The 23,131-nt window shown below is 56.9% G+C and overlaps 1 protein-coding gene across 3 annotated transcripts in view; it reads right to left on the minus strand.

Annotated features, from left to right (window-relative positions):
* PRKCZ (protein kinase C zeta) overlaps window positions 1-23,131 on the minus strand; it is a 101,342-nt gene that overhangs the window by 75,948 nt on the left and 2,263 nt on the right. For 2 of the 3 annotated variants that reach the window (XM_081226094.1, XM_081226095.1), the window contains exons 2-4: window positions 20,348-20,469; window positions 19,281-19,370; window positions 17,502-17,552 (exon numbers count right to left, since the gene is read on the minus strand). In XM_081226094.1, the coding sequence (XP_081082220.1) occupies window positions 17,502-17,552; window positions 19,281-19,370; window positions 20,348-20,469 (263 nt within the window). Of the gene's footprint in view, window positions 1-17,501; window positions 17,553-19,280; window positions 19,371-20,347; window positions 20,470-20,947; window positions 21,179-23,131 lie in introns of those variants that run through there. The other variant, XM_081226093.1, reaches the window with a different exon arrangement.

Here is a 23,131-nt window from a genome sequence, read left to right on the forward strand (position 1 = left end):
GCTACTGAGCCCGCATGCCTAGAGTCCATGCTCCGCAACAAGAGAAGCCATCGCAATGAGAAGCCCGCGCACCGCAACAAAGACCCAACTCAGCCAAAAATAAATAAATAAATAAATGTATTAAAAAAAAAAAAAAAAAAAAAAACCAGGGACTTCCCTGGTGGCACAGTGGTTAAGAATCCACCTGCCAATGCATGGGACACAGGTTCGAGCCCTGGTCCAGGAAGATCCCACGTGCTGCGGAGCAACTAATCCCGTGCGCCACAACTACTGAGCCTGAGCTCTAGAGCCCACGTGCCACAACTACTGAGCCCACGTGCCACAACTACTGAAGCCCACGCACCTAGAGGCCGTGTTCTGCAACAAGAGAAGCCACCGCAATGAGAAGCCCGCACACCCCCACGAAGAGTAGCCCCAGCTCGCCGCAACTAGAGAAAGCCCGTGTACAGCAATGAAGACTCAATGCAGCCAAAAATAAATAAATAAATTTGTTAATTAAAAAAAAAAAAAGGCCAGACACATGCAAACTACCAAATTAAATAATAAAATGCACATTCAGGGTCCCCTCCACCCCACCCTCCCAGCACTGCGTGGACAATCTCCCGTTCACCCAATAAATGATCATGGACTGAAATAAAGCTGAAACAGCCTGCACAGCTGTCACCGCGGTTCGGCACCTTTGAAATCACTACCGAGAAGGCTCATTAGCTGTCAGCTCAGCATCCTTGCCTCTCCTGATCTGGAACCTCTCTTGGAGGAAACGGGGACCTACCGGCTCATGGTTCGGCTATCTGGAGGGGGATCAGAATCCGGCTGGGCCTGGGTGGAGGCCTCAGAGGCATGGAGGAAAAGCAGCCAGGCATCAACGAGGTGGCCTACTCTACATTTTCGGATGATCCTAAAAATAAACCGCCACGTCCAGATACACGGCGGGGATTTTGAGGTGCCACCTCCTGAACGGACGATGTCAGCCATGATTTCGTGACCAAAACAACTCAAACACTGGGTAAGTAACTGGTTCCGATGGCTGATTTTGGACAAAGCTTTTCCTGCCCCTCCCACAAAGCAACGAGCTTTTACGGACAGAGAGCCTGCTTGGTGCCCACCCCTGGGCTGGGAGCTGGGGACCCCACTAGAGCATGAAACGCCCATCCGACCCTTGTGGAGCCATAGCCCCAAGTGCCACTTGCCCTGCAAGAGTGGCAGGAAAAGACGAGCAAAGGCCCAGCGGCAGCAGGGATCCACCAAGGGCGGGGGGCAGACTCGACAGCCCCCAAACGCACTTTCCCAGAGAGCGAGGCAGGGAAACATGGAAAAGAGTCGCTCTCTGTTCTTTGATGTGAACAGAGACACGACACCCGGAAAGAGGGCTGGTCCTCCGCGGGGCTGGGCGTCGCTGGGCCCTGGCTCTGGCGGGCAGCGCTCAGGGCGTCCTCCTCCCCCCACGACAGCCCCATGACAGCCCCACGACAGCAGGAGACAACTGCTCCCCAGGCCTTTGGATGCTCGGTAGGGTTTGGAGCCTGAGCCAGGCACTCTCCGACCGGAGCTCTGAGGAGGATGGGCCTCCCGAGGGTTGGACTGCCATGGGATCCGCTCCGTCCTGGGGGGTAAACGCACCCCCCCCCACTGCTCATATGTTAAAGGGAACAAGATGGGAACACGGGGAGCTTCTGAAGCAGGACGTCTCCGCAGGGACAACAGACAACCCTGACGGGGCCCCCCAGGTCGGTGCCCAGGGACAGGGGGTGGAGGGTGACATCCGCCCAGAGGGGCTCCCGGCCGCTCTGTGTGACCAACTGATTAATAGGCAGCCCTGGCAGTAAAGTCTGGAAGGTTACGGAGCTCACACTCCTTACGTAACTGTCAGCAGCTCTGAACTTTGTGAAGGCGGCCTGTCGTGGCTGACGCAGCAGAGACAGGAGAGTGGTGAAGCCACACGGACACAGGTGGGCTCTGCCGCTGCCCACCTGGCAGCACCAACACAGGATGGCTGTGGCTTTGGGGGCGTTCACTCCTCCCACCTGTCCCCATTCACGGCTTTGACTAAACCCAGCCGAGACCCCGAGGCCCGGAAGTCACGTCCTGGGTCTTTGGGCAGCGTGTCTGCCCTGAGGGTCCCACCAGCCCTGCATGGGCAGCGTGTGATCACGTGAAAGGAAAGAGGCCAAGACACCCCGAAGAAACTATGACACAGCTTATTTCTGCTCCTTGGCCGGTACACGTGTGTGCCAACACCCGCTCCATCTCCCTTTCCCATGCACCCCTCCAATGCACCCTACGTTCTGTGATTCTAGGATCCAAAACAAATGAGTCACCTCCGAGTCCCGGGCTGGCTGCAGGGTGGCCGGTATTTCAACAGTCCTTCTGCTCCTGGGGGAGGGGCGGCTCTGCCAGAATAGCCTCCCCGTCACCCCAGCACCGTCCACATGGTGGGGAACCCACCACCCAGCAGCCCACCCACCCTGCTCCCCACCAGCCTGGGTGGGCGGGGGCTGCCTGCTGGTGTTTTTGATTTTTACAAAAACACCTTTTGCAAAATGGACGTCAGAAAAGCACCCACATCCCCACCTCCCCACGAGCTACGTGCAGCCCCGGAGCGTCCGAGTCTACCTCCAGTCATGTCAGAACAGGGACCCGGCCGCCGACCTCCCAGGCCCGGGCGGAGAAGCCAGATGCCGACACGACCTGCCTGCCCTCAACGCGGAGCCGGAGCCAGAGCCAGGACCGCCGGGGCTGCGGGAGCACAGCCGCTCTGCGCATGGGGCTCAGGGCTGGGAAACAGGTGCCGGCCGCGGGCAGCCTGGGCAGCCGGGGGCCCCGGGCGGCCCCATCGTGGTGCTGCCCACACGCAGGCGGCAGCAACGCGGAGCGGAGAGCAGGCAACACACATGCACGCTCACTCCAGACCCTCCGCCGCTAAGCCCCGGCAGCAAAACTCCCAGGGAGAGAGCAGGGCCCCCGGCCAGGCTGCCACATGAAAACGAGGCTGCTCCCAGAGCCAACCAGCCGCGCGGCCGGGCCTCGGTCACATACCGTCCGATTCCAGGGGCAGGTTTCCTCCCCACCCACCCCCTCCCCCCGCGTCAGCCGCATCCCTCGCTGGGCACGCTCCCCTGGGGCTTGTTTTTCTAAAACCTGTCACCCCTCGGCGCTGTTCCCCCTGTGCACTCGGAGCGGCCACATCCCTGCCCGGGGCCGGTGGCACCGGCGCGCCTGTGTTTGGAGCATCTGTGCAGCAGGGCGGCTGCAGGCTGGGCGCCACACAGCCGAGACGCGGACCATCGCGGCTGCCCCGCCGGGGGATGCGCATCACTTACCGGGCCTTCTTCCCCTGCCTCCTCGGCCGGATCCTTTATGCTCTACGGAGCAGTGGGCATGAAAGGAGGCATCCTCCTTCCCCGAATGTGCCGACGCTGCCCCCTGCTCCCCTTGGACCCGACAATAGGCAAGCGGGGCTCACACACCAGGGCAGATATTTAAAGGAAGGCTGGCCGGCCTGTCCCCCGCCTCTCACATCCCTGCCTCCTCATGTCTCCAGGCCCGGGTGGTACCCGGCTCCCCTGGGAAGCTGGAGCCGGCAGCTGAGGCACCAGCTAAAACACGGCCTGGATGTCGAGGAGCTGACGTCACAGGACCACAAGCATCTCTGCATTGAAATGGACCTGAAGGGAGCCCAGGGCAGCGGCTCGGCCTCCGGAGCTGCTCAAACGCAGCATCCATGGGGAACAGAGCCCAGCGGGGCCTGGGGCCACCACATCAGGCTCACTGGCTGGGATGCGGGGATGCCGTGGCCACCAGAGTGCGGGTGACCTCCGATCTGCATCGCTGAGGCCAAGAATGGGTCCAGCATAAATGCTCACGGGTCCCAAGCCCTGGGCACCGTGGCCCGGGGGGAGGGGAAGGAGAGAAGGCCTGGCTCCGGTCAATGAGGCAGCGAACCCAGGTCAGGAGGTGTGTCTTGGTGCTGCTGCTACTCTGGGGGGCCGAGGGGGGGCCAGCGGGAAGGGCAGAAATGGGGGAACCGAGCTCCCAAGGAGGCAAGTATCGGGGTGACCAGCCTGGAACCACACCTGCTCCAGCCTGAGGCGGGAGGTGGGCCCCCCCACGTGGTCTGTGTCGTGCCGGCCGCGGCCAGAGTGGACCCCGGACCCCCGCCCCAGGCCCCACCACACCCGGCATCCAGCCCTGGCCGGCTTTTCCCTCCAATTCCAAAATCACGAGGGGACTCGGCCCACCTCCCTGGAACCCCCAGTGCTTGTGCTCAGCCTGTGTGGCCAGGCTTCATACTGGGGGCACGGAAGATGCTGGAAACTTCTCTCCCCCACCCTCAGGCCGGCACGTGTGCTGGGGAGGCGAACAACCCCGGCTCAGGCCTCCCTCCTCCGATCGCCTCTAGGCAGGCAGCCGGCTCAGGAGTCTACGCTCACCCGTGTTCCCGACACAGAGTCTGCGCCAAAGCTCTGGGTCTGGACTCCAGCTCCCTCCCTTGCTCCAGCCTGAAGTCACCTTGGAGCTTCTCTGACCCGGCGTCGAGTGACCGTGCGAGGGTGTCTGAAACTCAGTGCAACTCCAGAAGCGCCACTGGAGCAAAGGTCCCCAGAAGCTGTGACGGTTTCCATCGGTAACACCCGTGGTAGCACAGCCCTGCTCCCCCGTTGCCGTACTGGGGCTGCTCTCACGCCACACGGCAGCTGAGAGCCCAAGACAGAGACTAAATGGCCCAAAGAGCCCCCAAAATTTATCGTTTGGCTTTTACGGGAAAAGCTGGCATAACCCTAAGACTATAAAATCATAAACTCGCGGAACCATCCCATCTACAGTGGGCTTCGATGGGAAATGCAAATTTATCCCGAGTCCAAGGGGAAAACCCGCAAAAGATGTGTTTGGTGTCACAGCTGCTGCCTTCAGCCATCTCTCCTCCAGTCATTCCAAACACCCAGCTGTGCAGAACTTGAGAAAACCCAAGCGGAACCAGGAGACTGTTCATTTTACTGGCAGTCCATTTTCGGTGGAAAAGTAGCTGTTCCAGGTTATTGCAAATAATTTGAGACAAAGCTGAACGAAACTGGATTTGTTTTTCTTTTTTTTCTGGTCACTCTGCAGGGCTTGCTGGATTCTAGTTCCCCGACCAGGGATCAAATCCGGGCCCCGGCACTGAAAGCACAGAGTCCTAACCACTGGACCAGCACAGAATTTCCTGAAACTGGATTTTTAATAAAACAGTACACACACCTATAAACACCAGGGAATAGCAGGCGTCCGTTCTCCTGGAAGGATTCGGTGGTAACCGGTCCACCCACGCCTGCTCGACCACCTGGCCCACCCCCAGCCCCCCACCCACGCTGGGCCTCGTTCTAGTCCTCTCACTCTGAGGACGCTGGGTGGCCTTGAGCACACCACGGGGGCAACTTCCTCGCCCTTGATCCACCAGCGGTGGCAGGGGAGGCGGTGAGCTGGGTATTCAGCCTGTTCCCAGAGCCCTTCTAGCTCTGCTAGTGCCCACACAGCACCCAAGGGGGCGGTCACTCCAGACCCCTTTCACAGCAGGGGAAACCAAGGCACAGGAAGCTGCCCCACCTGCCCAGAGCCGGGGTTTGGACCCGGCAGCATGGCCGCACCGCCCCCTGGGCTCTCAGAAACACACGCTTGTTCAGGAGCCGCCACCGTCACACGGAGCAACCCCTGATTTCCCTGGGTGGGTCGTGGCTGTGGGAGATGTGCCCCAGCCAAGACCCCTCCAGGACCAGCTCTGCATCTGGGGCGTTGCCCAGCATGTGTCTGGGAAGCACGCGAAGCTTCAGAGCCAGAGAACAGGCAGGACAGCAGCTCTGGGCACAGCGGGTAGGAGCGTGAACAAGAGAGGCGGGTGGGCAGGGGGCCCAGCCTGAGGCCCCTCTTCTCCCACAGCTTTGTCTGCAGCTGTGCCCCCTGGCGGGGATGCCCCTTCCCCTGCAACCCACCGTGGCCCCTGCAGCCCGTGGCTGTCCCCACCAGCCCCAACCCAGCCCCACTCCGTGGTCACCACTCCTCCGGGCTTCTGGACGTACGTGCCCAGGTGAAGAGCCCAGGTGAGTCTCCTTCCGCTCACTCTCCCACAGGCTGACTCCCATGTATCCAGGTATTTGCCTTTAACACCTCAGGCTGTGAAAGCTTTCTTGCCCCAGAATAGGAGAGGAAATGGCTTGGGGCCCAGCTTCAGGGAGAGCAGGTCCAGGCTGTCATCCCCACCCCGCTGCCACTGATTGGGAGTAAGAGGGCTTCAAAAGTCCCCAAAGGCCTGGGGGCTCCTGACAGGTGAGGAAGCCTGGCCCAGCCCCCAGGGGCTGGCAGGGGGCACAGCTGCAGACAAAGCCAGCAGTCAAGCATCCTCCTAGCCAGACTCCACCTCTAGACCTGAGGGGTGAGGCTGGACAGGGTCCTGGCCCAGATACAATCTCCCCGACCCTGGGGGTCCTGCCCTGGGTGCCAGGCTTGGCCCCAGAGCCACACAAGGGCCACCCAGGTGACAAGCAGGGTCCTCTGCAGCACTGCCTGCCCCCCAGAACGTGGGACGCCTCTCCCTGGGAGCAGGCTGGAGGGGGGTTCCTACACCAGCCAGCCCACCCAACAGTCCAGGGACACCTCTGTCGCTTGAGCGTGTGGACAGGCCAGGACCAATGACACGAAGCACACAGGCTGCCAGCGCCAGGTTCCCAGGAACTCGCAGGACACCGCCGGCTTTTAAGACGGGATCCAGCACCAAACCCCCAGATTTGCATTTTCTCCGAGGCCTTTAAGGACTGAGAAGCCCGGCTGAGTCCAGACCTGCCAGCCCTGCCCCGGCGGCCGGATCCTGGTGTGGACGCTGCAGCCCTCTTTCCCACACCCCTTCCCGGGGGTCACTCGAGCGCCCACAGTGTCCACGGTAACTCCGTGGGACAGGGCCTCCAACGAGACTCCTCCCCCAGGAAGCCCTCCTGGGGCCAACTCACCACCCACAAGGACACTCCCAAGTGACAGAGAGAGCTTCGTTTATTGCGTTTATTCTGCCCTGTAAGTGCCCCCAACTGTCCTTTAAAACACACTGAATAACCACTCGCTCCCTGGAGGTCTCAGCGCTTTACCAACAGTGTCTGATTCACAGTCCCGTTACCCCATTTGACAGGTGAGGAAAGGCAGGAGCTGAACGGGTCGGTCATCTGCTCTACTGGCAGAGCCGCGGCTGCTGCCTGGACACCTGCCTGATTCCCAGCCAGGCACACACAGTCACTACCCACACCTTCCCAGGGAGGCCACTCCACCCCTCGGCCGCCCTGCTGGGGGCTCGCTCCAGCTGACAATCACCCCCAGCCCCCCAGGCCGGAGTCCGGTCCCTGGGAAGAGCCCCTGTGGAGGAGGGGCCGGCAGGAGTGGCTGACAGGGGTCCGGTCACACTGAGGGGAGTGCGGCCAGATGTTAAGGACAGCGGCTGTCCGAGGGAGCCGACGGGGCAGTGGGCAACAGGACCCCGCTGTCCTCGGGAGAAGGGCTGAAGGTCTCGGCCACGCTTAGCCCCTGCTGGGCCTGCTCCCTGCGGGAAGACCCACAGACGTGCCACCCAGACCCACAGTCTGTGCGCAAGTAGCCGGCCCAGGCGATGCTCCTGACCGCCAGCCTGGCCGCAGCACAAGCTTCCGCCCACAGGTCCCCGTCCCCCACACCTCTTGCAGTGACCCCATGTCAGGAGGGGGGCCTGCACTTCTGAGTGGGGCCTGGTGTGAATCCGCCTTCCACTGTCCGACCCAGGGTCCCACCCCTCAGAGCTCCACACGGGACCCCGACCCGAACACTGCAAGGACCCTGGGCTCCCTGCAGACCTGCAGAGTGTCTGCTGCAAAGCTCCACGCCAGAAGCCCGCAGGGACCCTGTGCAGAGGGCACCTCCCGGGGGCAGACCATGCCCACAGGGTGCGGGGGGATCGGATGCCCCATGAGACCGAGCAATCGGACCTGAGTGTAGTCGACTGTAGGGGGCTGGGTGCTGGCCCCTGAGACATGTCCACGCCTAGACCCTGGAATCTGCAGATGGGACCTTACCCGGAAAAGGGTCTTCACAGACATGAGGAAGTAAGGGGCTCGAGATTATCCTGGGTTACCTGGGTGGCCCTAAATCCAATGACATGTCCTTGTAAGAAGAGGGGAGGTGCCCATGCAGCCGGAGGGAGGTGTGGCCAGAAGACCCAGACCTTTCTCCCCCGGAGCTCCCACTGCAGACTCCGTCTCCAGCCGTTCTGAGCTCGGGGTACCAGGTCGTGCAGCCCCAGGACCTAAAACGCCCAGCAGCACCGCACACCCCCAAGTCCCCGCTGCCCTGCGCCAGGCCGCTCCCTCCCATCGGGCCTCATGGCTGTGAGGACAAGTGGCCCAGCAGAGCCTAGAGCAGGCCATCCAGTGGGCACTCAGGGACGCTGCCCGGAAGGGGCCCGGCCACCTGCTGGCCCTGCGCCCTCCCTTCCTGATGGGGGTGGGACGGCAAAGGGGAGGCGAGGAGGGTCCCTGACGGGATCCCCGCCCAGCGCCCGGGGGTGACCCTGCTGCTCACTGCGGCAATCCTGGCAATCCCAGCGGGGACCGGCCTGCTGCCTGTCACCGTGACTGTCTGCTCTGGAGGAGCTGCGGCCCAGGCCCGTGTGCGGCGCATTCTCCACGTCCCCGCCGCCCCCAGGTACGACATCTGCTGCATCTCACAGGCTCCCCGAGTCCCGCTGCCCGAGGGGCAGAGCAGAGACCTGGGTTTGCTGCATCTCGGGCCCGAGAGCTTTGGCCACTCACATCTAAGACAGGAGACGCGTCCAGCCAGACCCCCAGGCCGACACCACCGGGGACAGAGCTGTACGTTCGAGACGGATCAAAGACCAGAATGCAAGAAACGGAATATTCCTTCCATTTGCGGGAGCCAGAAAGGAAAATGTGAAACAGGTTTGAACGCACAAAAATCCAACATGAACACTTCCATGTGAGCAGAGGCAGTGACAGCGGAGGACCCCCAGCGGGTTGGACAACACACAGAGGGCACCGTGAGGTCACAGAGCCCCTCTGTGCTGCCACCGCCCCGCGCTTGGCCCTGGGCTGCCCGGCGCCCTTGCCCAGAGCCAGCAGGTGGCCCTCCCTCAGGCCCCAGAGCTGCCACGTCATTCCTGGACTCCAATAAGCCACCCAGAGCCACCACCTACAGGTCCTGCCTCCCCCGGGGACGTCACCAGCCAGCCCAGCTCTCCCCACAGCGCCCCGGAACGCCCTGGAAAGGTGCTTCCGTTTGGTGGGAGGGAGCCTCCCGGGTCTCCCAGCTGCCATCAGGACCCTGTTGCCTCCCAGCTGAGCCTACGGCACATTCACCTCCATCGCCTGCACCTCACGAGCAGTGCAGGGCAACCAAGTTCCGCTGGCGCAGGACGCGGAACCGGACAGAAGCCAGAACCCTTTAAGGTGGGGCATCTCCCGGGCCCTGCTGACAGTTTATTCTGATGATGCTTCAACATACACAGACTTGAAAAATTCTTTGTGCTGTGGCCAGAACAAAATGACCCATTCAGTATCTTAAAAACCTATCATCTGTGCATGAATGCCCACAATAGCCAAGACGCAGAAACAACCCAATGTCCAACAACAGGTGAATGGATACATAAGATGTGACAAAACACCCAAGAGGGGGACTTCCCTGGTGGCGCAGTGGTTAAAACTCTGCCCTCCCAACCATCAGGCCACAGGGTAAGTCTCAATCGATTTTAAAGGACAGATATCATACAAAATATCTTCTCCGACCACGGCAGGATCAAGTTAGAAATTAACAAGAGGAGGACAACTGGAAAACTCACAAATGTGTGGAAATGAGACAACACACTCTTAAACAGTGTATCAAAGAAGAAATCACAATGTAAATTAGAAAATACTTAAAAACAAACGAAAACAAAGACACAACATACCAAGACCTAAGGGATGCAGAGAAAGGAAAGCTAAGGGAGAAATTTACGGCTATAAATGCTTTTCTTAAAAAGTAAGAAAGATCTCAGGGCTTCCCTGGTGGTGCAGTGGTTAAGAATCTGCCTGCCAACACAGGGGACACGGATTCTAGCTCTTGTCCGGGAAGATCCCACATGCTGTGGAGCAGCTAAGCCCTTGGGCCACAACTACTGAGCCTGCACTCTAGAGCCCGTGAGCCACAACTACTGAGCCCACGTGTCTCAACTACTGAAGCCCGCGCACCTAGAGCCTGTGCTCCGCAACAAGAGAAGCCACTGCAATGAGAAGCCCGCGCGCCACAGCGAAGAGTAGCCCCAGCTCACCGCAACTAGAGAAAGCCCGCGTTCAACAACAAAGACCCAACGCAACCAAAAATAAATAAATAATTTTTTTTTAAAAGTAAGAAAGGGGCTTCCCTGGTGGCGCAGTGGTTGAGAGTCCGCCTGCCGATGCAGGGGACACAGGTTTGTGCCCCGGTCCGGGAAGATCCCACATGCCGCGGAGCGGCTAGGCCCGTGAGCCATGGCCGCTGAGCCTGTGCGTCCGGAGCCTGTGCTCCGCAAGGGGAGAGGCCACAACAGTGAGAGGCCCACGTAACAAAAAAAAAAAAAAAAAAAAAAGTAAGAAAGATCTCAAATCAACAGCCTAACTATACAACTTAAGAAACTAGAAAAACAAATTAAACCCAAAGCTAGCAGAAGGAAATAATAAAGATTAAAGCAGAGATAAACAAAATAGAGAATAGAAAAACAATAGAGAAAAATCAGTGAAACCATTTTTGTTGAAAAGATCAACAAAATTGACAAACTTTTAGCTAGATGGACTAAGAAACAAAGGAAAGGCTCAAATTACTAAAATCAGACATGAAAGTGGGAACATTACTACTGATTTCACAGAACTCAGTAAGAGAATACTATAAACAACTGTACACCAACAAACTGGATAACCTAGATGAAATGCACAAACTCCTAGAAACACAGAATCTACCAAGAGTAATCACTAAGAAACAGACAATCTGAATAGACCTATAACTAGTAAGGAGAGTGAATCCGTAATAAAAAAAAAAAAAAAGCTCCCCGACAAAGAGCAGTCCTGGACCTGACAGCTTCACTGGTGAATTCTACCAAATATTTAAAGAAGAACTAACACCAATCCTTCTCCAACTTTTCCAAAAAACTGAAGAGGGAACACTTCCTAACTCATTCTAGGAGGTCAACTTACCCTAACGCCAAAGCAAGGCAGAGACTACAAGAAAAGGAGACGAAGGAGCAACGTCCCCTAAGAATACGGACACAAAAATCCTCAACAAAATACGAGCAAACCAAATCCAGCAGCATATTAAAAGGACTATGCACCATGACCAAGTGGGATTTATTCTTGGAATAAAAAGACGAACAATCAATCAATGCGATGAAGCACATTAACAGAACAAAAGAAAAACATGCGGATCTTCTCAATGGATGCAGAAAAGGCACTGGACAAAGTAGAAAATCCTTTCACCATAAATATATTCAACAAACTAGGAACAGGAGGTACCTGGTATGTTTTTTCCCATACTACCAAGCTATTAACTCAATTCTGACACCATCTCCCTGCAGGTAGCGTCAGAGCCCACAGGTTAAGGGCTCAGTCCTACCAGACTGCCCACCACCCCACTTCAGAGGCCAACGGCCAGTCCAGGTTGACACCTGGGCTTCTGACCCACGGCTATAGATTGGAGGCTCACCACCCCCTCCTCAATTCGATTAATTTGCTACAGCAGCTCACAGAACTCAGAGAAACATTTAACTTCCCAGATTAATTCAGGAACAGCCAGTAGGAAGATGCACAGGGCGAGGCATGGGGAAGGGGTGCGGAGCTTCCACGCACTCCAGGAGCCACTCCCCCAAATCTGACCTGAGAGCTCTCTGAACCCCATCCTTTTGGGGTTTTAAGGAGGCTTCATTGCATAGGCACAATTGATTAAATCATTGGCCCTAGTTGGAGATTAGTTCAACCTCCTGCCCCTCACCCCTCCCTGAAGGTCAGGGGGTGGGACTGAAAGTTCCAAGCCTCTAATCTCTTAGTCTTTCCAGTGACCAGCCCCATCCTGAGGGTATCAGGGCCCCCACCCTAAATCACCTCCTAATGAATGACAAGACACTCCTATCACTCAGGAAATTCCAGGGGTTTTAGGAGCTCCTTGCCCTAAACTAGGGACAAGAACCACATACATTTCTCATACCCTAGAAGGAAACCAGGAAACCACCTCAATACAAGAAAAGCCATACATGAAAAACCCACAGCAAACATCACACTCAATGGTGAAAGACTGAAAGCTTTTCTTTCAAGATCAAGGACAGACAAGGATGCCCACCATCACCATTTCTATTCAACAGAGTACTAGAGGTTCTAACCAGAGCAGCTAGGCAGGAAAAAGAAATAAAAAGCATATAAATTGAAAAGGAATAAGTAAATTATCTCTGTTCACAGATGACATAGAAAACTGATTCCACAAAAACACTGTTAGAACAAAGAAAGTCAGCAAAATGGCAGGATACCAAGTCAACACATAAAAATCAGTTGCATTTCTACATCCTCACAATGAACAACCCAAAAAGGAAATTAAAACCACAGTTCCATTTATATCAGCATCAAGAATAAAATACTTAAGGATATACCTAACAAGGAAGTCATAGACTTGTACACTGAAAACTAGAAAACAGTGCTGAAAGAAAGTAAACAAGACACAAATAAGCAGACTGACATCTCATGTCTATGGATCAGGAGAGTTAATATTGTTAAGATATCAATACTACCCAAAGTGACCTGCAGAGTCAATGCAATCACTACCAAAATCCCAATGATGTTTTTTGCAGAAAAACATCCTAAAATTCTTATGGAATCTCAAGGGACCCAGAATAGCCAAAACAACCTTGAAAAAGAACAAAGCTGGAGGACTCACACTCCCTGATTTCAAAACTTACTGCAAAGCTACAGTAATCAAAACTGTGGTACTGGCATAAAGACAGACATATAGACCGATGGGATAGAATAGAGAGCCCAGAAATAAACCCGCACACATATGGTCAAATGATTTCCAGCAAGGGTGCCAAGACCATTCAATGGGGAAACGACACTCTTTTCAACAAATGGTGTTGGGAAAACTGGATATTCACATGCAAAAGAACAGAGCTGGACCCTCGTCTAACATCATATGCAAAAGTTAACTCAAAATGCAGCAAAGACCCTAAACATAAGATCTAAAACTATACAACTCTTAGAAGAAAACAAAGGACAAAAGCTTCCCAACGTGGGATTTGGCAATGATTTCTTGGACATGACACCAAGGCACAGGCAACAAAATAAATAGACAAATTGCACTTCATGAACATCTTATAACTTTGTGCATCAAAAGACACCATAAACAAAGTTAAACAAACAAAAAAACCCTCACAGAATGGGGGAAAATGTTTGCAAATCATATATTTGAAGTGGGATTAATATCAGAATATGTAGAGAATTCCTAAAACTCAACAGCAACCAAACAAACAACCCAATTCAAAATGGGCGGGCTTCCCTGGTGGCGCAGTGGTTGAGAGTCCGCCTGCTGATGCAGGGGACACGGGTTCGTGCCCTGGTCCGAGGGGATCCCACATGCCGCGGAGCGGCTGGGCTCGTGAGCCATGGCCGCTGGACCTGCGCATCCGGAGCCTGTGTTCCGCAATGGGAGAGGCCACAACAGTGAGAGGCCCGCGTACAGCAAAAAAAAAAAAAAAAAAAGGGGCAAAGAACTTGAGTAGACATTTCTCCGAAGAAGACATACACGTGGCCAACCAGCACGTGAAAAGAGGCTCAACATCACTAATCATTAGGGAAACGAAAATCAAAACCACAGTGAGATGTCACCTCACACCCACCAGGATGGCTACTATCAAAAAACCAGAAAACAAGAAGCATTGGTGAAAATATGGGGAAATTAGAACCACTGTGCATTGCTGGTGGGAAGGTAAAATGTTGCTGCCACCGTAGAAAACAGTACGGCAGCTGCTCAAAAAATTAAAACTAGAACTACCATATGACCCAGCGATTCCATTATTGCATGTGTACCCAGAAAAATTGAAAGTAGGGTCTCAGAGATATTTCTACACCCACGTTCATAGCAGCATTATTCAGAGTAGCTAAAACACAGAAGTGACCCAAGTGCCCATGTCAGATGGATAAACAAAACGTAGTCCGTCCATCCATACAATGGAATATTATTCAAACTTAGAAAGGGAGGAAATTCTGACACCTGCTCCAACGTGGATGGACCCTGAGGACACGATGCAGAGTGAAATAAACCAGACACAAAAGGACAAATTCCGTGTGATCCCGCTTCTGTGAGGTCCCTGGAGGAGCCACACTCACAGAGACAGAAAGTAGGAGGGTGGGGCCGGGGGCGGGGGGAGGGGGTGGGCAGTGAGTGTTTCATGGGAGCAAAGTGTCGGTTTGGGAAGATGAGGAAGTTCTGGAGACGTATGGTGATGATGGCTGCACAACAATATGAATTCAGGTTATATCAATGAACTATACACTTAAAAATGGTTAAGATGATAAATTTATTTTATGTGTATTTCACTGTGATAAAAAAATTGGGGGAAAAAAAGGACTGAAGTTCTGATACACGTTACAACATGGATGAAGTTCAAAAACATCACGCTAAGAAGCCAGTTACAAAAGACCACATATCATATATTCCATTTACATGAAACGTCTACACCAGGTAACTCCGTAGAGATGGCGCCGTTTGGTGGCTGTCGGGCACTGAGCGGAGAAGCTGTGACTGCTCGTGGGCACGAGGTTTTCTTCCTGAACGTGTTTCAGAAACGGCAAAGGTGGTGAACCTACTAAATGCCACTGAATTGTTCAGTTTAAAGTGGTTAAAATAGCACATTTTATGTTAGGTGTACTTTACACCATTTTTTAAAAACCCTATAGAACCTATTAAATTCAGGCTGACAACCTGCACAGAAGGTGCTGGAAGGGGCTTTGCTGCCACAAACACAGACCCAGCCGGACATGCCCAGGTATGACCTCGAGGCTGCATCTCTGCCGCGTGTCCCTGTCTGGCTACCGCCCGTCAGACCCGCCAGCATCTGCACGTGGTCCTAACCCAGGTCAAGGGTGCCATTTGTCCCACCGGCCTGACCCTTCTCACTCGCCCAGCCTTGGCAGTGAACACCAACGCCCACGCAGGTGCCAGGATCACACCTGCACCCGGGCCCGTCAGGGGACCAGCGCAGGGCCGTCCTAACTGCCCAAGGGCAGCGTCACGATCGAGCTGGACGAGCAGAGCCAGGGAGGAGACGCCACCCCTACCCTCCGTCAGCGGAGAGGCTGCTGGAATGTTCCAACAAAAGCGAGTGGCCTGGAGCATGGAGCCGCCCCTGGTGAGCATCTCAAGGACCTGCTTGCGAGTGGGGATGGCCCCACATTCTCCGCATTCCCCCGTGGTGATGCAGCCCCTGCCCACGCGTCAGACCACGTCACCCTCCGTCAGCCCACGTCACCCTCCGGCAGAGACCCTGTGACCCCCACGACCCTAGGAGGGCACCGCATCGGCTGAGCCGACCCCCATCACCATCCCCTACATGAGGCCCCAGACAAGGCGGCGTCCATGTAGGGATGAAGCCAGGAGGGCACCGAGTCAGGGACAGAATGGGCAGGCCTGAGGCCCTCGGGGTGGCACTGCCGGGGCCCTGGCCTGAGCTGATGGCCGGGCAGCCGGAGACCGAGATGCAGAGATGCTTGGGCGACCCCCATGCCGCGGGCCAGCACGGGCTGCTGGCGACGGCTCTGGGCAGACAGACAGCCTGTCACTGTGGTTGAGAGCCATCAAGGGGGCAAAGAAACGAGCTGGGGGACCCCTCGTACAGAGCACAGTGGAGGGGACCCTCCTTCCAGCTGGAAGGTCTACCTTATTTTATCCTTTTATGTGTCTGAAAAGACAACGTGAACTATCAAAAGTGTGCCCTTTCCGTGAGACATGGGTACCCCAGGGCGGGGGGTCACGGGGAGGGGCAGCCCTGCGGGGCATGAGGACCCCCGGGAGGCCCACCCGCCTCCGAGCCCCCCACCGACGAGCTCCTCTCTGGCCACCTGGGGCTCCTGCGGGTGGGCTTCTGCTCCCAGCTGGCTGCACTCCCCACCCCCTCAGTGTCCTGCCTTGACCCACGTCCTGGCAGGTCCAAGGGCCGCTCGCAGTGAAACCGCACATGCGCACAGGAGCCTGCTGACCTGGATGGGGCGGGCGGCGGCCAGAATGTCTTACCTGTGGGACTGACTCCCCACCGCCCGCCTTCTCAGGGCGGTTTCCAGGCCTCAGAAGCTCCAGGCTCGCCCCCCACCTCTGGCTTTATCTACCACCAGCGGACATCTGCCTCCCAGCCAGGACGCACTAGGACTGCTCACCCTCCCCCCAGCCTTCCCAGACCTGCCCCTCACGTCCGCCCCCTGGGGCAGCACCTCCCGCCCGGCCCCTGGGCTGCTGCGGCCTCTTCAGACTGCCTGATCCACTCCCGCCAGGACTCCACGATCGGGGTGTCTCCATGGCCTTGCTGACTGCTCCTCCAGGGTCCCCTGTTCTCTTTGGGAGACCCCAAGGCCCGGCCCTCTTCACCGGCCACACCCTCCGTGGCCTCAACAACCTCCTCTATGCTAAGGGCCCCCAAATCTCTCTTCAGCCCCGACTGCTCCCCGAAATGCAAGACTCATGCACCCAAGTGCCCACTCAACAGCTGCACTGGGTCTGACAGACCACAGACTGAGTCCGGCCTCTGCTCAAATCTGCTCCCAGCCCACACAGGACGCTGCTGGCACCCAGAGGCCGGGCCCAGGGACCTGATCCGGAGCCCACCCTGGGACCCCCTGCTGGCAGGAGGCCGAGCCAAGTCCCCCTAACTGAACAAGCAGCCCCCGTGGTCCAGAGCCCCTCAGCACCAGGCCAGGGCCCGAGGAGGGTCTGGTGATCGGTGTAAAGTTTCTCTACGCCCCATCCAGTGGGGGCCCTGCCCTGAAAGACAAGGCAGGGCATGCTGTTCAGGGTCGGGGGCCTCCGGGGCGTGGTCAGAAGCTCTCCTCTGACCCACGGGCCCTGGGACTTCATCTTCAACCAACAGACCTGCCGTGGAGGAGGAACGGATGCCTCCCTGGGGGGCCCAGTATGGACTGGGAGGGGCCGATGACCAGGTCTGGGGGTGGCCGCAGCTGGGACAGACACATGGGAGCAGTGTCCAGCCATCCCAGCCAGGGCCCTTCCCGCCGGGGGACATCAGGGCTTCTCCTGGGCTTTACCTCATGGCACCACTGACCGAGCCGGTGCCCTGTCTGATGGTGGATACAACCCTAGCCAAGGGCAAGGACACCAGTGAAAAGCCCACACGAGGCCACACCAGCTGCCCGCACCTAAGCCTCGGGCCACCAAGCTCCTTCCTTCCCCGCCTCGCAGAGCAGACACGTCAACCCATCACCGTGACACATCATGGGAGAGGCAGTACTCACTGTCTTCTCCTGGACAGGGCATGCCTGGCTCCTCAGGGATGCTGGGGAAAACTGCACAGAGAGAGAGAGAGAAAGAGAGAGAGCGTGTCAGTGCCCACTGCGGCCTCATGAGAAGTCCTGCTTGGAGTCAGGCTGCCCGTAAAGCCCCCGATGCGATGAGAGCCTGATCTTGGGAGATGCTCATCAAGGCGAAACCTTGGAAACCCAGCACATGGATGTGTACCAAACTCCCCTTGATGAGACACGGAGCTGCACAGAATAATTCAGGGGAAAAAGCAACCAGAGGGGTCTAGAGAGCAGAGCCGTCCCAGGAGGACTCCTGATGTGTACTGGTAAGTCCATATGGAAACGGGGAGGAACCGAAAGTCCCTTGAAAACTGACTTTTGAAAGCACATTTCGTTCCACTTCTTTACACTCAAAATGGAGTTCAAAATTAAGCATGTTAAAATATACCCGGGGCTTCCACAATAAGTTACTAGAAAAGAAGGTTAAACGTATTAAAACCTAGCTAAAATGACCTTTTTCTTAATCTAGAAAATAGAGTGAATTTTGAAAGTACCAAACCTTTTTCACTGTTGAGTCAACACAGACGTGCTAACCACCACCACGCAGTGGACGAGCGTAGGTTTGACATTTAATCCACGTTCATACAAAGGGCTACAAAAATTAGGTATTTTAACCAAACACTAGTCCAGCGTCAGAGAGAAAGAGGGTCCGACAGAAAACCGTGGACAGGGGCTTCCCTGGTGGCGCAGTGGTTAAGAATCCGCCTGCCAATGCAGGGGACACGGGTTAGAGCCCTGGTCCAGGAAGATCCCACATGCCGCGGGGCAGCTAAGCCCGTGCGCCACAACTACTGAAGTCCGCACGTCTAGAGCCCATGCTCCACAGCAAGAGAAGCCACTGCAACGAGAAGCCCGCGCACTGCAACGAAGAGTAGCCCCCGCTCGCCGCAACTAGAGAAAGCCCACGCACAGCAACGAAGACCCAACACAGCCAAAAATACATTAATTAAATAAAAAAAAAAAAAGAACACTGTAGATGGTTTCGTGTGCCGGTCCTGGCTCTTGGGCTCAGCCGTCCGTGGCCCCCGCCTGACTATAAGCTGCACCAGAAGTGGATGCAGAGCAGCAGGGCGGCCACAGCTGCCAAAACTATGTTCTCTCTGCAGACACCCTGCAGAACCCCAAAGTGCTGGGGGGCACAGTCTGAAAACCTGCGATTTAAAGACGATACTGACACGATAGCAAGGAACACCTCCCGCGACTCAATTTCTACCCCGCGCTGAGCTTAACCAGCGGAGGAAGGCTGTGAGCTGCAGAAGGCCCCGGGGGAGCGTCTTGTCCGCCCCGGGGGAGGGTCTCGTCCACCACGGGGCGGGGCTGTTCTGCTGTCCCTGCTCTGCCTGCAGGCACGCAGGCCCCGGAAAGGTGGGGGCAGGTGAGTGATGCCGCCCCCAGGAAACGAGGGCAGTTGGGGCTAACCACCTCCAGGACCCGGGCTTCTCCTTACACGTAAGAGCAATTTTATCTGGGTGAATAAAATGTAAGGGAAGAACCCCCATCGCATCCTGTTCCACATCCTTCCATCTCGGGCAGCCCAAGATCTTAAACCGCGATCCTCCATGTGGCTCCTGGTCTGACAAAAGCGCCCACGCCCTCCCCCGCCCCCACCTCCCCCACCCCAACACACACACACACACACACACACACACACACACCACCACCACCACCACCACCACCACCCCCTCCCCAGACCGCCCTCTGGCCCGCACTGACCGTGAAGGATGAGCCCTTCATCCTTGCGCTGACAGGACAGGCGGAAGGCCTCCTCCAGCTCCATCTGGGAGGACACAGTGCAGGGATCACCTGGTGGACAAGAGACATGGATGAGGCCACCGCAGGCCCAAGGCAGAGGGGTTCACGGTGGCGGGCACCCAAGTTTGGGAGGGTCGTCTCACTGCTTGTGACCAGCTGCCCAGAGCAGAGCTGACCGGACCCAGAGCGGCCAGCCTGACCAGCAGGTCACCCCAGCCAGGGCCCGACATCAGAACCAGTCAAGCCCAGAAGGGCAATGAGTTCACCCTCAGCCCGAGAAGGCCACGCGGGGAGCTAAGGCGTCCTAGGTTTCCCGGCCAGGGTGAGAGTAAGCACACTCTTAGCCAGTCCTAGAGCAGAGGGAAGGGCTCCTTGCCCGCTGCGGCTGGACAGGGGCACAGATCCACAGCCAGCCAGCGCCCCACGTGGCCAGGCTCCAGCGGGAAGGGGCGCGGCTAGAGATCTGCCTGCCCCACGTCCAGGCTGAGAGCTGCCAGGCAGTTTCTCCTGGACGGTCTCCCAAAACCTCCGCTTTCTCCGAAGTGTGTCCGGCAGCAGGAAAGAAGAAAGGAGGGAGGGGGAGAGAGGAGGGAGGGAGAGGGAAGGAGAGATGGACCCTGGGGCCCCGGCCACCCTTACCTTCCCCACTTCCCCGAGAAAATGAAGCGCTCAGCTTCCAAATCACCCGCCAGAAAATCCCGGGATGTGAGGAAGGAGGGTCATGTAAGGTGGGTAAGGAGCCGTGCAAGGTGTGGAGGAGACTCTGCAGCCTCTCCCTGGTGCCCAGACCAGAGCTGGCCTTGCAGGGGTGGGTGGCTCCTCCGGCAAGGGGCAGCTCACCCCCACCCCCACCCAGTTTGTCCACGCACCTGTCGCAGCCTCTTCCCAGGAAACAGCTTCCAACGACCCCAGTGGGGAAGCTGGTTAAATTTAACCAGTTTAATTCCAAGGTTGTCCATCTCCCCGCAGAAGGGGCTGCGCACAGATTCAGAGGTTTACAACCCGACCGACATGCGCCCAGGCACTACCTTCACTGTCCACCCACTTGAGGGTGAGTGGGTGGCCCCGGTGGAGGTGGCACATCTCCCGCACCTCCTCACAGAGCTTGTCAAAGGTGGTGGTGGAGTCCAGGCTGGTGATCAGGATGTCCCTGGGGCAGAAAGGATGCACAGGTCTCACCACGGAGCATATTTAAGCCACATAAAGTACTGATGATTGATTAACAAAGTTATTGATCAAACAGATGAAGCGACGTTGTCCCCAAAGAGAGTATTACAGCCTCTCCCCAGAACCACTGCCCGCAGTCTACGTAAGTTACCACCACGAGTGCCCTTGTGCAGAAAGATCTATCTGGGTGCCTGGATGGGCCTCAGTGGGGCGGAAGGACCAGGGTGGGCGCGGCAGAAAGCACCGCCCACCCCCCGGGGAGGCCGGGCAGACCTGCTCGGACATCAGGAGTGAGGCTGCCAGAGCGGTCACCCACGAAGGGTGGGGCGGCTGGACACAGCCTGTTCAGCTCAGGCCCACCGGCCTCATTACACCGCCCCCCAACCTCCGCGGCGCCAACAGGGCCACGTCATATACCTTCAGAAGACGGGCACTGGGGGCGTGGGGGAAGAGGCAGTAACCTATTAATCCAAGGCCGCAGCTTCTTGAAACCCTGGAGGGACCACTCGACTGCCTTTGGTGCGGCCACAACAGAATTCCAGGGTCGGTTTCTTGGAAAAGCCAGTCCCAGAATGTCACTGCCTTTCATCTTTTCATCCAAAATAGGGAAGTAGAAGCTGGATCACTGGAGACAGCTCAGGGATTCACGGTCAGCCTTTGAGGGCTGGCCCTTCGGGGGTGAGGCAAGCCAGCATGAGGGAAACGCTCGACCCCCCCTAGGATAGGGAGGGAGGGGCGTCTCCCCCCATGCACTGTCCCCTCCCATCACCCACCACCCAAAGCAGGGATGGCACTGACTCGGGTATGCTTACTGAGACTCTGAGCAAGAACCACTTTAGAATATGCTCAAGTTTGGGGGAAATTTTGCCAGCATCTGACACCACAAGGGTGTGGAGCGTATGAAGGAAGATCTGAAACCTCCCGTACAAGAGAAATGCGGGGTCTGCTTGGCGCTAACACTGCTGGCTTCTGAAGTCTGTCAAACATGTGTTTATAAAGAGTCTCCGCCCACCAGGTAACAAATCCAGGGCCAACGAGACCTGTCTGCTGGGCGCCCACCACAGCTGGGGCCCGGCCCACGGGTCACTCACCCTTGCGGGTGGGGGGATATGGCCCCCAGCCACCCACCCGTTCTCGTTGGAACCGGCCCCATCTGCTCACAGACCCACAGCACCTGCCCCGGGGCCCCGAGCTCACCACAGCCTGCGACGTCTTGGCAAACCAAGGCACAGAGGGCTCACATGGCTCATCAGTGGGGTCCCCAGAGACCAAGCCCCCATCGCACCCACCCCATCATCCTGGGGTCACCCAGACTTGGTACCCACGCTCGCCAGTGACCCAGCATCCACCAGTCCCCCTGCCACAGGGAACTCTGGAAGTCAGTCTGCCATCCCTTCACCTTTGACCTCTCCCTGCCCCACGACCCTCCCCCGCAGTTCTGCCCCCACGTGGCAGCTAGTCCCCCACCCCCCAGCATTTCAGGGCCTAGAGTTCAGGTGGGCAGCTCCCCAGTGGTTTGGAGGCGCCCCGGGCCCCGAGCTCAGCACCCAGTGACAGTACTGCAGCTCTTCCCTCTAACGCATGACCTTGGCACCAGTGGGGAGGGACTGTCCCAACCCCTGGCCAGACCCCTGACTACCACCCCCAATGTCATCGCAAGCCCGAATCAAGCGGCATCTCTGAGCAAAACGGGATCCTGAGGCTGCCTGCTCAGGGGCGCCAAGACAGAGCCCAGGGCAGGGGCAACAGCCTGCTGGACGGCCCCTCCCAGGACTCCGGGGTCTGCCCAAGCCATGCACCCAGGCCCGGGCTTTGCACACAGCAGGCCCTCAATAAGAGATCTGGAAGACAAGCTTGAGCTGCAGAGAGGGAAGATCCAGCCAAGTTGTTCCTGTGAGCTCAGAAAAGCGGGCAGAGCAGGGTCTCCAAACCCAGCATGCATCACCTGGAAACCCCCTGAAACCACAGAAGCTGCCGGACCCCCAGACCCACCCTCAGAGTCTGGTGACTGCACACCCTCCAGAGGCCCAGCTGGCGAGGGGGAGACCGTGATCTCAAGCCTCTGGAGGGCCTGGGGCAGGGAGGGGAGGGGAGGAGAAAGGGCGACGGGGAGAAGGCATCCCCCCCAGTGGGGGCGGCTTACGATCCCTGCTGACGACCCCCTATTTTTAAGAATAGTGTCTCCACATCTGATATTCAGTTCTTGGAAGATGCTGGAAACAAATGGATGACTTGGAGCTGGAGGATGATGAGGCTGACCCAGACCACAACCCTGCTGACCGGGAAAGTGACCTGACCGACTAACAGACTATCCCGTCTTCAGAGAGGCGTGACTGCCACAGCACCTGCGGCTGTGCTAAGAGGGTGTTGAGTTTCCTTTCTTTTTTTCTAAGAAAAAATAATTTTCAGGAGAATAGTCTTCTGATGGCTTTCAGCATTGAACTTAATACGCTGATCTTAAAATTTCAAAAAAAACCCAACAGAATAGTGTCTCCCATGTATCTGACCCTCAGCTCCCGGCCCTGCTGCTTAAAAATAACCTGCAGTGGCAGCACAGGGACAGAATTTCACTGGGACCCACGGGGCTTGGATAAGTGAGTGCGGAGCGCAGCGGACACTTTCCGGAGCCAGCATCAGGTCGACGC

This window comes from Mesoplodon bidens, assembly GCF_964165515.1.
Source record: "Mesoplodon bidens genome assembly, chromosome: 2".
Classification (NCBI taxonomy): Eukaryota; Metazoa; Chordata; class Mammalia; order Artiodactyla; family Ziphiidae; genus Mesoplodon; species Mesoplodon bidens.